Source organism: Crocodylus siamensis, chromosome 3, assembly GCF_052110815.1.
Source record: "Crocodylus siamensis isolate JL-2025a chromosome 3, ASM5211081v1, whole genome shotgun sequence".
Lineage (NCBI taxonomy): Eukaryota > Metazoa > Chordata > Crocodylia > Crocodylidae > Crocodylus > Crocodylus siamensis.
In genome coordinates this window covers 44249088-44262564 of record NC_143397.1, presented here as the reverse complement: position 1 = coordinate 44262564, position 13477 = coordinate 44249088, and the positions used below count along the sequence as shown (strand labels likewise).

Below are 13477 nucleotides of genomic sequence, written 5' to 3'. Positions count from 1 at the left end.
TTAGACCCCCAATCAGATATCAGGAATAATAAGAAGCAGGATATTTCTTTTGAAGTTGAGATTAAATGTCAAAAGTGAAGGAGATACATTTGATGCCAACCCTTTCAAAAATAAACAAATTCAGATTGTACTAATTAGGAAAGAAAATCTTATAAATTCTGCAGGTGTCTTCAAAGTCAGTAGTAAAATTAGTACAAATCAGTGCACCTAGATCACATGATTAAAGTTTTCTCTTACAATGATAATGAATCAGTCAAATATCAGTTTGATATTTGATTTTTTTCAGCTTGTGAGCTTATGAACATTTTTTCATTTGTTCAATGTCTTTGTATTCTGTAGTTTTCATCTTGTTACAAATTAAGCCAGCTTTTTGCAAAATAATAGATAAGTTATTAAATGTGTTGTGAAACTGCTAACATGTTGCTGCTTGTCTAAAAGATATTTTACCTCAGAAAGAGATCAATAAAATGAGATCTATAAAATTGTGTCCTTACAGGTTAAAAGTATATGCATTATGTTTAACCTTTTTCAGTGTTACATATCCTATCTGCAATACGCTATATTCATATGCTACATTATGTGTCCATTATGACTTAAGTGTTTGTTTTATATTTCCTGTAGCAAAATGCAGTTCTCTGGAGATAAATTTGGCAGATTAAAATGAATTCCTTCCCACATCTTTTAATGTGGCAGTCCAACCATCAGATCAAAATGCATAGGTGTAGCTTGCATTTAATTTCTAAATCAGAGCATTGTGGACAGACGCTTAAAATCTTAAAATGACTCAGATTCATTTGTTACATTGCTTTCAGCTCCCTTCTTGAGAGCATGGAGGCAGAAAGGAATCTTGGAGTCATTACTGACTCAAAGATGAACATGGGCTGACAATGCGAGGTCACGGTTGGCAGGGCTAACCGGACCTTGTCATGCAGCCACAGGTGCATCTCAAGTAAAGCCAGGGAGGTGATCCTCCCCCTCTATGCAACGCTGGTTAGGCCACAGCTGGAGTAGTGTGTCCAGTTCTGTGCGCCCCATTTCGGGAGGGATGTGGACAACATTGAAAGGGTCCAGAGGAGGGCCACCCACATGATCTGGGGACTACAGGGCAGACCCTACATTGAAAGACTGCAGGACCTAAACCTGTTCAGCCTTCACAAGAGAAGGCTGAGGGGGGACCTGGTGACTCTCTATAAACTCACTAGGGGGGACCAGAAGGGTTTAAGGGAGACACTGTTTCCCCTAGCACCCCCTGGCATGACAAGGAACAATGGACACAAATTATTAGAGAGTAGATTTAGATTAGACATCTGCAAGAACTACTTCACAGTTAGGGCAGCAAGGAGCTGGAACCAACTTCCTAGAGAAGTGGTGCTGGCTCCTACCTTGGGGATCTTTAAGAAGAAGCTTGATGACTACGTGGCTGGACTCATTTGAGTCCAGTCTTTTCTCCCGCCCAGGCGAGGGGTTGGACTTGAAGATCTACAAGGTCCCTTCCGACCCTACTTCTGTGATTCTATGATTCACATGAGCAGTATAGTAGGGCATGCCATTTCTGTCTTATAGACCTATTGCAGTGGGGATGACACAAAATATGTAATAGTAGCATATAAAGTTTCTGTTAATTAAACTAAGGCTGCCTTCAGGTACATCCATGCAGTTTCATTGACCCTTGAAGACCAAATTTATCAATTGGTGTTTATTTGTCTCCATTGAATAGCACAGAATTACATTAGAGATAAATTTAATCCAGTGGGGTTGCTCATTTCAGGAGTTAGCCCAGTAACTATTGCCCTCATTCTACATTTATTGCAGTATTAATTAGTATAGGGCATGGGATTTAGAATAATGAACATCTTTACTTGATTGAATGCATCTTTTGTAAAACTGCATAGCTGTTTTGATCTGTATACTGTGACTGATCAGTCCATGTGCAGGTGACATTTCAGCAGGAGTTTTGTTCGAATCAAGGCTGCTGGAGTTTTGTTAGTTTTCATGATTTTGTTGATGTTGCTTTTTGACTCATTTTTCATTAAAAGAAACTAATGGTCTCTGACACATCATTATTCAGCATTACAGCCACATTTTGCTGAATAATGATGTAAAGACTCCCACTGATTTGAGTGACCTTTCACTTTTGGGCTTTCTCTCTCAGGGCAAGGTGACTGAATTTTGAGGGCAAGAGGTAGTTACCAGCATGTTTTTTTCTTTTATATATATGATTTTATTTGTTTAATCCAATACACCTACTTGAGAAGCATACTGGCTAGTAGGATAGGGAGATATTTATGTCAAGTCTATTTCTTTTGTAAAGCAACCATGAAAATGTTAATCAGTGACATATTTTAAGTATTTTTTTTCTCTGGCCTCCTCTTTGTTTATAAATTAAATCTTTTTACTCCCCTGTTTAGATACTCTTTAATGCCTCTTATGTGACTTGTTCAAAGAACTCTCTGTCTGTGGTGTTGCAGCAGAGCAGATTCAGACAGTTCTGTTCGGAGAAGGAAGTGGAGAGTTTTGGTTCCCATTTTGCACTTCTGGAACAGTTTAGGGAAGGAAGCACCTTTACACCTTTTATTGTTCGTGGTTGCTGATGTCATATCCTTCCCTGACCACTCTGTGCGTGTTTCCTGCCATTCTATCAAGATTCTCCTCTGTTTCAGGGAGGGAGGGAAAGTGTGTGTGTGTGTCTGCATGTGTGTGAGAGAGAGAGGGAAGCATGAGTGGTTGAATAATCTTCAGCATTTGTGCATCAGAAATTTCTTGGGGCTCAAATCCTCTCTTCCATCAGCTATCTCTGCCTGTGCCAAATCATAAAGTGAACAGAAGCCCGCCAAAATGAAGTTCCTCTTTTTAGTAAGCAGTCTGATTTTTTTTTATGTTTGGGTTTGCTAAAAGAAAAAAATACTGAAGCCTGTAACACCACAGCATGTAGCTATGACATTTTTTATGCAAATTGTTTACATGTAACTATGTCATTATGTTGGAAAGTTTCTTTCATGCAGAAAGTTATTTCAGCCAGCTTCTGGAATTATTTTAAGTCCCTTGTAGATGCTTTTGGATGATGAAAGCCTGCGGAACAGTTTAGGTTTTGTGTTACTTACAAGGTTTCTACCTAATGTATTTGCATTTGGAAAATATAATTTGATCAGTTTATTGGAACTTAAAAAATGTAATGCACTAACCATGCAAGAATTTCCCAGAAAGTACTGTGAACATTGCGTAAGTTCTTAGAACATATGTAGGCAATTGAAGATCTCCATAATTCTATACATTCTGTTTTGGCACCGTCACTGTCAGTTCTCTGAAGGTTATGTGAATAACCATGAATCAAATGTGCTGATTTCCTCATTTCAAGTTATGTTTGGCTTCATCCAGTAGCTGTTTTGTGTGTGTTTGTGTTTGCCATATAAAAATATATATAAATGTACACCAAGATATATTAAGTATAGTTAAGAACTCTGTGTATGTATGCTTGCGTATGAAGATGTGTGCATAACCGAAGCTACACAAAACACTATTTATCATAATGTAGTATTAGTAGTAATAAAAATTGACAGAAATTATTCAAAAAGGAAAGAAATTCACTAAACAAATTCAGTATGTTTTAACTTGTCATTAGGCTCATAAGTACAAAGCAAGTAGGACAGTAGTTTTTCCACTGGTGAATTCAATAAAAAACAACTTTTTGCCTGGTGGTTTCACAGTTGTTTTTCCATGCAGTGTGCATATAGGATATATACAATCTAACACATTGTTGGGGGGGGAGGGGGGTTTCCCCATCAGACTTCCTGCAAATAATGCATTAAACATTTAACAATGAAATGATCATTACTTCTCTTCCACGCTTTTTTCTTGTAATAGATTTTTTTTTACCTTAAAAAATAGCCAGATTTTGTTCTTGGTTAAAGTGCAGTCAATTTTATATGCCTAGTGGACTTTCTCGGTGTAACAGTGCAATTTGGTCCAACAGGTATTGTGAAACTATTTGAGGAATATTTTGTGTAGCCACCAGATGAGAGTTCCTTACTCTGAGCAGTTAATAAAAGTTTTTTTGTTTTTTGGAAGATTGGTCTTAAATGTGGAACTGGTAAATGTGTGGGTGGGACTCATTATACTATTACTTCACTGGGGGATGTTTCTGCCCATCCTGGTAGATTTTCAGCATTTAGTGATTTTTTTCTTTACTCATTCAGCTTCAGGATCTTGATCTGTAAAGCTACTCTCATCCTTGCTAACCCTGTCACCACTGCTCTAATCTGTCCACCCTGACCTTCCACCTTGAAGTGAATAAGAGCTTAGGCAGGCGTAGTGCTGTAAGCCGATAGTGTCACCAGCTTCAATTGAATGAAAGGAAAGGAAATTGTTCCATATGCATTTGCTGTGGATTAGTGTATTGGCTTACTGTTACAGAGAAAGCCTGTTAGACTCTTTTGGGTCCTGCATGTGCATGGGAAACACCATTCTAACTTGTTCTTTGTATTGGAGGTAAGACTATAGGAAAAACGGGGAAAAAAACCTCAGTCCAGGGAAATTTAGGACTGTTTCTAAAAATAGATTGGTTTTGTTTGTCAACAGTAAATATCAGATAAGACTAGATTTGTTTAGAAAATTTGCTTTTATAAATACATTTAATTGATTTATTGTGTATTCTTTGGCACGTATTTAGTTTTGTATGATTAATGTGCGCTGCTGTCTTTCTGTCATTTTAAGCAACAGAAAAATCGCTAAAGTGTTTCACATGGGCAAAAAATCTGCAGAAGTATTTTATAACTATGCACCTTATATAGATGACATTACAGATGATTCCATTTTACTTGCCATATACTATATTACAGAAATGATTTAGGTGGTATCTAAAGGCATTCAGGTAAAGAAATGTAAACAGTATTAGGATCTAAATATTATTTGAACCAGCAGAATTAATTGTAACATAATAGTCAGTTGTTCAATTTCATTATCTGGTAGTGATAAAAGTCTTGCTTTTTCTTAAAGTGATAACATTTTGAATAGATCTTTAATGTATGAAAAGGAAAATCAGGAGAGAACTGAAGATCAGACTGAGTAAAGTCCAGTTTTTCTACCTCAATTGCTTTGAATCAGAGCCAAATAATGGATTAAATGGCCAGGACATCGGCTTAGTGTTACATAACATACTGGGGGAATTTATCAGGTTAACTGCAAGAGTCCTAGCTTAAAATAAACAAGGAAGCATCAACCCGTGTTATCAAATTGGTAAATGTTGATGGCTGAAGAAATATTATTCATGTAGTTTAGGACTGAGGTAAAAAAGTGCACTGTTCATTTGTAATTGAACCCTCTTTAGCTTCTGTGTTTTCTAGTATTTAAGTATACCCTCTGCTGTTTTACTCAAATGAAAATCATGGCAAGAATTAAAGATTGCAAAAGGAATTGGGGAATGGGTGGGGGGAAGAATAAGCACATTACATTCATTTTAGCACTGCATTAAGCATAACTTGTTTTGTGAATTTTTCCATATATTTTCTATCACTTTACAGTTAAATAATATTTTGCAAGTGTATAGATATAATCCTGTAGTTAATGACATTTTATAACAGAATATGGTTACTGTACATAGATAAATATTTTTCTTTAAGCACCTTTAGCTTTATGATGCAACTAGTTTTTTATAAAGTGTAGAGGACTTATCTGGATTTATTACAAGAATTATGAAAACATTCTTTCAAAGCATTTTTCACTTAGCAACTGTTTCTATTTTACTGTTTTATTAAAATATGTGGTGCATTACTTAAAAAGTTACATTTTCTGTAGTTACATGCCACTGGTATAGATAGTCTGGAATATACTTTGAAATGTAGCTGGACTTTAGAAGTACTACTTCCTCTATAAAGTATCTCAAGCAGCATATACAGTAACTGTAATTTTTAAAGAATAAGATTAAAATACTTAGATTTAAATTATCTGACACATATCAAATAACACTTTAATAAAGGTCCATCTATTTGCATAACAAGGAACATTATCACTTCTTCTATCAGAAAATAAGATTGCTTTCTCTTCAAAAGTGAATTAGCTAGCCTATTTAGGATATACCAGTTTTAAAAGGTTCACTAACTCTCTTATTTAGGTAATTTTTCATATTAGAATGGCGAACAATATTAAAAAATTGAACTACCTAATGTTATCAAAATCAAAGAAACACGCATTTTGGTCCTCTTAATTATTTCTTGAAGGATTTATGGGATCATTTACAATTAAACAAAGAGACTTTTGCATTGCTACTATTAGTATTACCTTATGTATTGTTTACTTTATAAGCTAATAAATATTTGTTAAAATTTGCTTAGGTGATAATGGCTACTAGGATGTTTAGTAAACTCTGTAGTAACTTTTGTCTAGCTGTCAATTTTGTACTAACATTTGATTTTCTTTGTGAGTTTAGCAGGAACGGATGCAGGGGACTGTGAACTGAGGAGTGCAAGTGCTGAAGGAGGAGATTTGTTTTGAGGAAACAGGAAAGAGGAAGAAAAGAGAAGGGAAAAATACATAATTTTAAGGAAGAAAGAGAGAAGAAAAACGGGGACTATGGGGAGAAAAAAGATTCAGATTACGAGGATTATGGATGAACGTAACAGACAGGTATGTAGAAAAAAAAGTCTCTATTAGAGTTTTATGGTGTGGCATATTCGTGGTATAGTTTGTCCAAAGAATCAGTTGAGAGAGAAATTTTTAGCAGATTTTCATACTGAATATCTAAAGGCAGTACATTTGTAAACATGAAGATGTCTGACTTTTTTTTGAAGTTTCAACCTGTTGTAGTTTTACTCTGCTATAATTTGTTAACACAGGCCTTGTACTTAACTCTGTGCTCTGTGAGTAGTCCAGTTGAATTGAATGGATAAAGTGAAATATAACTGCAAGTCTTTATAGGATCGTGACACATATCACCCAACCCTACAAACCTATATACACATAATCAATTTTATTAGCGTGAGGAGTCTCTTTGCATGCAGTGAAACATAAGTAAAATTATTCTTATGTTTAGATTTTTGTAGGACAAAATCTATGCTATTATTTTGCTGGACATGTATTTTAAAAAGCAGTTGCACACACAGCTTTATATCAAACATCTAATAATATTTGTATGTTTCATGCATCATGAAACAAAGACTGTACCAATGATATTGATGATGTAGGCACACCATGGTCAGTCAATTCAGATTTTTAATAAAAAATTTGGGATGGTTCAAATATTAACAGCAATAAAGCCAATGGTTAAATCTCATCATAAGCAAAAGTAACTGACTTTTATTTTTAGAAAAAATAATTTCAGCGTATGGTCTCCTAAATTAAAACCAATGGAAAAAACTGTTACTATTTATACCTTATATAATATAGTGAGATTAGAGATGCACAAATATGGAAATTAAGATAAATAAAATTGTTTAACAGTATCACTAGTTTTCCCTTAAGAGTATGGATACAATTTGGGGTTAATCTACTGTAATTATTTTCAGTGCATCAAAAAGCATTTAGTATTCAGTGACTATTAATACACTAATTACATATATTTGACTCATTATTTTCTTTGTATATGCAGATTGTATTATAGGAAATTATTATGTTGTCATTAGAATTTAAAGTCTCATAATGCCATGCAGAAACAACCCGATATAGTAATAACCTTAAATTTTAATTTTGAAATGTGCCTTCCTTTGAATTTGTAAATGCTGTAGTGTGAGTATGACTTGTGCTCTTCATGGCAGAAAATCAAGTTTAAAAAGCAAACAATGCTAGGATTTATGATGGATACATTCTGTGTTTTCCCTACAGGTTGCTTATTGCTGTGGGCCAAGCCAAAAAGCAATAATTCTGTCAATAAAAAACCACCATATTTGTTTTAATTGGTTTATAGCTTAGAATTGAAATTAAATTTGAAATATTGAACTGGATGTATCATTAACCATTTAGACACTAGTTGTTTTGGCCTATCCTATATTACCACAGTTTCTTTCAAACCATGTTTGTATAAACATATTGTAAATAAAACTACATCATTTTGCCATTGGTAACATTAATTTATACTGTAGCTTTAGTATTCACTTTCATGCTCTAATACAGGCCTATAGAGGACTTCAGTCTCCAATGCTGTCAATTTGGCACCTTTCGTGAAGACTAAATTTACTTTAAAAAATAAATAATATTGACAGTTAAATCACTCACTGTAGAGTTTCAAGAATTTTCATATTATTTATTTTCAGATTATTTATTTCAAGACAAATACTGGTTCTCAAAATTAATAATTTTCTAAAAGCCTTTCCTTGATTCAGTTGTAATTTCATCTGCAGTCCTGCACCCACTTATAGTCATAACACTGGAATACTACTATTAACTATAATATTCTGAAAGAAAGCATTTATTTTGCTGGGGTTCCGTTATTTTCATAATTTCAGTAAATCAGATTCAGTAACAAACCTGAAAATATAACTTTACCATCTTTAACAGCCACATAGTCTAACTGGCATGCTGCTCCTGTCTCATTTCTGAACATTTCAAAAACTCCCTTGAAAATTGTTTCTATTGGTTTTCCTCCTCTGCCCTTTAAGGCACTGATGCAAGACCCAACAGAAACATCAGAAAGATGTTTCCATTGACTTTAAGGAGGTGTAGATTAGATTGTTGAGGTTTAGCTATACTGACAATGATTCAGTATGACTGGATTTTCACTGATGGCTGATTGTTCTTTTAACAGTTTGAACAGATGCTACTACTTAACAGGAATATTTGCTAAAATGCTTTATGTCCCATGAGCTGGTATATCCTCTAAGAGAAGCTCCATCATTTTATATATATGTATACATAATTTTAAAATAATTTTTATATGCTGATTTATACTATTGCATACTATTTCTAAAGACTGGGAAAATATTTGGATATATAAGCTAAACATTTTTCATTACAGCATAATTTAATTTTTTTTGTGTCCCAGTTGTGGCACATTTCTGCAAAGCTTACTCAGTGTTTCCATATACCAGCAACACACTTCTCTCACATAAGTGAGTTTGTAAGGGTAGGTTCTAGCACATTTCTGTCTTAAAGAAATATTTTTCCATGGGTCACAGAGTGTTTATTTGAAATTGTCATATAGTCATTTGCATTGCAATTTCAAGGTGCCTTCTCTATACAAGGAGCATTGGATGCAGCACAGTAGTGGAGTATGCTGTTGTGCATCCCCTTTGCTATTTCATCAATGCATTAATTCTGTACAGGGCAGCATGTGTGGCAAAAGAAAGAGTGAGAGCCAGAGAATACAGTACTACTAGGATCCTTCAATCCCCACTACAGCTCCACTGAGTCTACCTTGATCATTTGGAGTAGCTTCTGAAAGACGCCCTTGCAGTGGCTCCAGAACCAGGAGATGATAATTCTGCTTCTCTAACTTCTACATATGTGTCCAGAACCCTGCCTGATTAATTACATTGAGTATTGAGCACAGATCTGCCCCAACAGAGGCAGCAGTTATTATTACTGGGTGCATCTACATGAGATGCTTAAAGTGCAGTAGCCTAATAACACTGCAGTAGCGTGCCAAGCAAAAAACATGTTAATACGCTACTGCGCAGTACTATTAAGCTACTGTACATTAAGAGTCACTAAAAAATTGTGTGCCGGCACTGCTGTGCTGCGTGTTTATTTAGTACTTTATTAAGCAAGTACTAAACTAAATGTACAGTAACTACTATACATTAATAAACATGTAGACGTGGTCACTGTGTCTTGTAGTAGAACTCTTTTATACTGTTAGGAGTAAGCAGCTCGAGAGATAAAAATAGTAGCAAACTCTAGAAGTAAAACAGTATTTCTTTTGAGCAAGTTGAATTGGCTGCACATACTTGGGTTCTTTGGTTACTACCCTTATATTAAATGTAAATTAAAACTGTCAAAAGAAGTATGTTTCTGACTACAAATTCCATAGAAGTGGGAAGATGGTATGGCATGAGTGTATGATCTGTTCTTTTCCTGGGTTTGAACAAGGAAATCCTTTAAATAGATAATGAAAAATGGATACTGTTTACTCATTGCACATCTAATCCTGCAGTCAAATGGGGTTTTGCCATTGACTTCCATAAGGGCAAGACAAAGCCCTATAATCATGAGGAACCATACACTGAATGTTATTTTATGGATGTTATCAGTGAGCCAGCTTCTGCCTGGCCTTTACATGAGGGTGAGGGGGGAGAAGGAGAGCATATGACATCTTCTTTCTTCCCGTACAGCCTCACACCCACCATGATTTGTGAAAACTTTGCACACAACCAGGCCATCCCTAACAACTGCTCTCATGTGCTCTGGACAGGGGGAGGAAGAATAAAAATAGCTCACAGACTCAGAGAAAAGTCATACTTATTTGGGTACTTTGGTTACTCTCCTGGCATTAAATGTAAATTAATACTTTCAAAAGAATTGTGTCCTGAGTGACCAGTGTGACCAAAATCTTTCTTCTTATTATAACATAGGATAATAAATTCTTGTTAAATATTGACAGAATGAGAGATCTTCAATGATACTGCTTACAATTATATTATTATGATTGTCCTAGCAATTTGTTGACCATAGTTCCCTGCATTCTCTATCAGTAGCATGATCATTTGAAGTAATAGCCAAGCATTATCAGTATTGTCTCTGGACTTATAACCTCTTGATTTCTGTGAGTACCAGTTCTGAAACTAGTCAGCAATCAGATTAGGAAAAACTGTTCTTATGAGGGCAAGAGTTGATTTGAAAGTAAGGAGTAGGAAATTTATTAAAATAATTCTGACATATATTTGCCATTTTTTCTTTCTTTGTTTTTTTCCTCTGAAGTTCAAAAAAAGGCAACCAGTTCTACCATTGTTCACAAGTCAGAGGCATTCTCCAAAGAAATTAGCTTACATTTTATGTTCATTTTTCAAATTTCGAAATTTCATAACAATTTTGACATTCAGAATATTCCAGCCAGCCTTACAGAGGGTCATTTATGTGGGCATCAGCCTTCAAAAGAAGTTGTTAAAACAGAGCTACAAGAATGCCTTTGCAACCCTTTGTACTTTATATAAATTTGGGTAAATTATGTCATATACCATTATATAATATATGTTATATAACATATTTGGCCCAAATTTATGTGGAGTGTAAAGTATGAAGTGGTGTAAAGGAAGTTCTTGTGGCTCTGTTTTATCAACTTCTTTGGAAGGCTGATGCCCTCAGCGATGACCCTCTGTAAGGCTGGCTGGAATGTTTTAAATGTCAAAATTGTTATGAAATTTCATAATCTTAAAAATAAGCAGAAAATGTAAGCTAATTTCAGTCTAATAATATTAATGATATTGGAAGGCATTTTGTGATGCTTGATGAAATCTGTGGCCTGAAAGCTAAATGTAACCAGCACATTGATCTAGAAAAGCAACACCTAAACCCAGCAGAGTGGACTGTCATATTGTGAGCTATATCTTGGTGTCTGCCTCTGTTACTTTTTCTTATTTTGAACATCTTGATTTGCCATACTTCCGTGGGAGAACTTGTATGACTGAGACAAGCAGTATCTGGTCTTAAACAGCACCTGCTCCTTTCCATTACCCCATCTTCTTCCTGAAGTGTTTCGTATTTCTTTATTGTCCTACTTTTGAAGCATTCTGTTGTCTAGATTCCCACTTTAAACTGACCAGGACTTAGCTCATGCTTCTCCATATTTTTTTGGAACATGTCCTTCAGTTTCATCAAATCCTGTAGGAAAAATAAAATAAGCTCACATATTAGACATTTTCCCCAAAGTATAGCATGGTTCTGTAGTTGGTCTGAAAAGGGTATTGGAGTAATAAAATTGAAATATTTACTTAATGCATGTGCAGAATGATTTTTGTATAAATCTTGGATTCCAGCATTTGGAATAATTAGGTAAAATAAGAGTTGCTGCAGGTGTCAGCTCAACAGAGAACAAATTAAAGCAGATAAGCAAAGTGAGGTTATAGGACAGGGAAAAAATATCCTGGAGGGAAATGACCAATTGAAGGAAAACCTAGATTTGTTCTACTGACTTTGATATTTCACACTGCTCATTTCAAAACTAATTTCAGAGTTATGTGCATCTATTTTTATCAGTGTTTTAGCTCTGTTCAAAAGGGAAGAATAATAGACTCCCATCTGAATCAGAACTTCATCTGTAGAAGCAGAAAAAAAGGGTGGTGATTTAGTGCACAGATCAGCACAAATTTGAGAGGACATTTCATGAGAATTATTTTTAGATTTGTCAGTCTTGTCTTAACCATTTTCCTGGGCCACAAACAGGCATCACATTTGTGCCAGGACAAAAGTCTTTCTTCTGGCAAAAAAAGGAGAGCATGTAGTGGTTCAAGGAATTAGTTAAGGAAGAGAAGTGGCCCTTCTGCAAGAAGTCAGTTATCTATACAGAAGATCTCTCTCCTCAGGTTTTAACATGAAAGGCTTAATGCTTCTCTTCGGTGTGGATGACACCCAGTATCCCACAGTTCTGTGCTTTATATCCTTCCCACCAAGCTGTCAGGGAGCCCCATGGGGATCTTACCCCCTGTCCCATCAAACAGGTGATTGATGGGATGGGTGGAAAGGCATTCTACTGTGGGGAGAATTCTCCTGGAGCCCTGGGAGAGTTTCAATCCCATGAAAATGTCCCCCTTCCCAGCCAACCTCCCAATCAGCTGATGGGTGGGATGGGCATTTTCCTGCAGTTGGAAACCTCTGGAAGATTTCCCGCCATAGGAGAAGAACCCCTGCCCCATGTACTCCTCCAGTTTAACCCAGAGATGTGCAGCAGTGGGAGTCAGGGGCACTTGGGGCTGGAGCTCTCCCAGAGTTTCAGTTTTAAATGCCACCCTGTAGCAATATCACAGCCACTGGGGCTGGGAAAGATTTCCTCACCCCAGTTTCCAGCCCCAAAGCCTTTAAATGCCACCCCCACAACCCAGCTGAGTGGCATGGGCAGTGATTTCAAAACCTTCAGGGTAGGGAACTGAGGAAGCTATCCTTGACCCAGTTCCCAAACCCGTGGGCTTTAAATGCTGTGTGTGCCACCCAATGATTTAAAATTGAGGGAGCCAGGACCCAAGGTCAAGGAGTCTGTCCTCAGTCTCCTCCGTGCCCAACCCTCAATGCCTCAGGTTTCAGTCACCCTCCATGCAACCCATCAGGGATACATACAAAGCAATTTAAAACTCAGGGGTCTGTCTGTTGACAGCCTGCCCCCTCTCAAGATAGGGGAGAAGTCAGGCTGTCAGGTAATAGGCTCCAGTAAATGTGAATATGACCCAGGGAGCAGCCCTCTTTTGGTCTGGCTGGAGAGCTCACCTTTGTGCTGTGCGCACACCTCTGTGCCAGGATGCTAGAACACATAACTGCTCTAGGTCCCAGGCTATTTTTCTACTGATAAGAATTTCATAGACATTTTACTGTAGAAATGAATACTGCTCCATAGCCCTAATCTTTT

At 36.3% G+C, this 13477-nt stretch overlaps 1 protein-coding gene across 13 annotated transcripts in view; it reads left to right on the top strand.

Moving 5' to 3' along the window:
• MEF2C (myocyte enhancer factor 2C) overlaps positions 1-13477 on the top strand; it is a 171536-nt gene that overhangs the window by 74748 nt on the left and 83311 nt on the right. For 11 of the 13 annotated variants that reach the window (XM_090038239.1, XM_090038235.1, XM_090038233.1 and 8 more), the window contains one exon: positions 6422-6618. In XM_090038239.1, the coding sequence (XP_089894365.1) occupies positions 6565-6618 (54 nt within the window). In that variant the 5' untranslated portion in view covers positions 6422-6564. Of the gene's footprint in view, positions 1-2829; positions 2854-4295; positions 4486-6421; positions 6619-13477 lie in introns of those variants that run through there. The other 2 variants (XM_090038232.1, XM_090038229.1) reach the window with 2 other exon arrangements.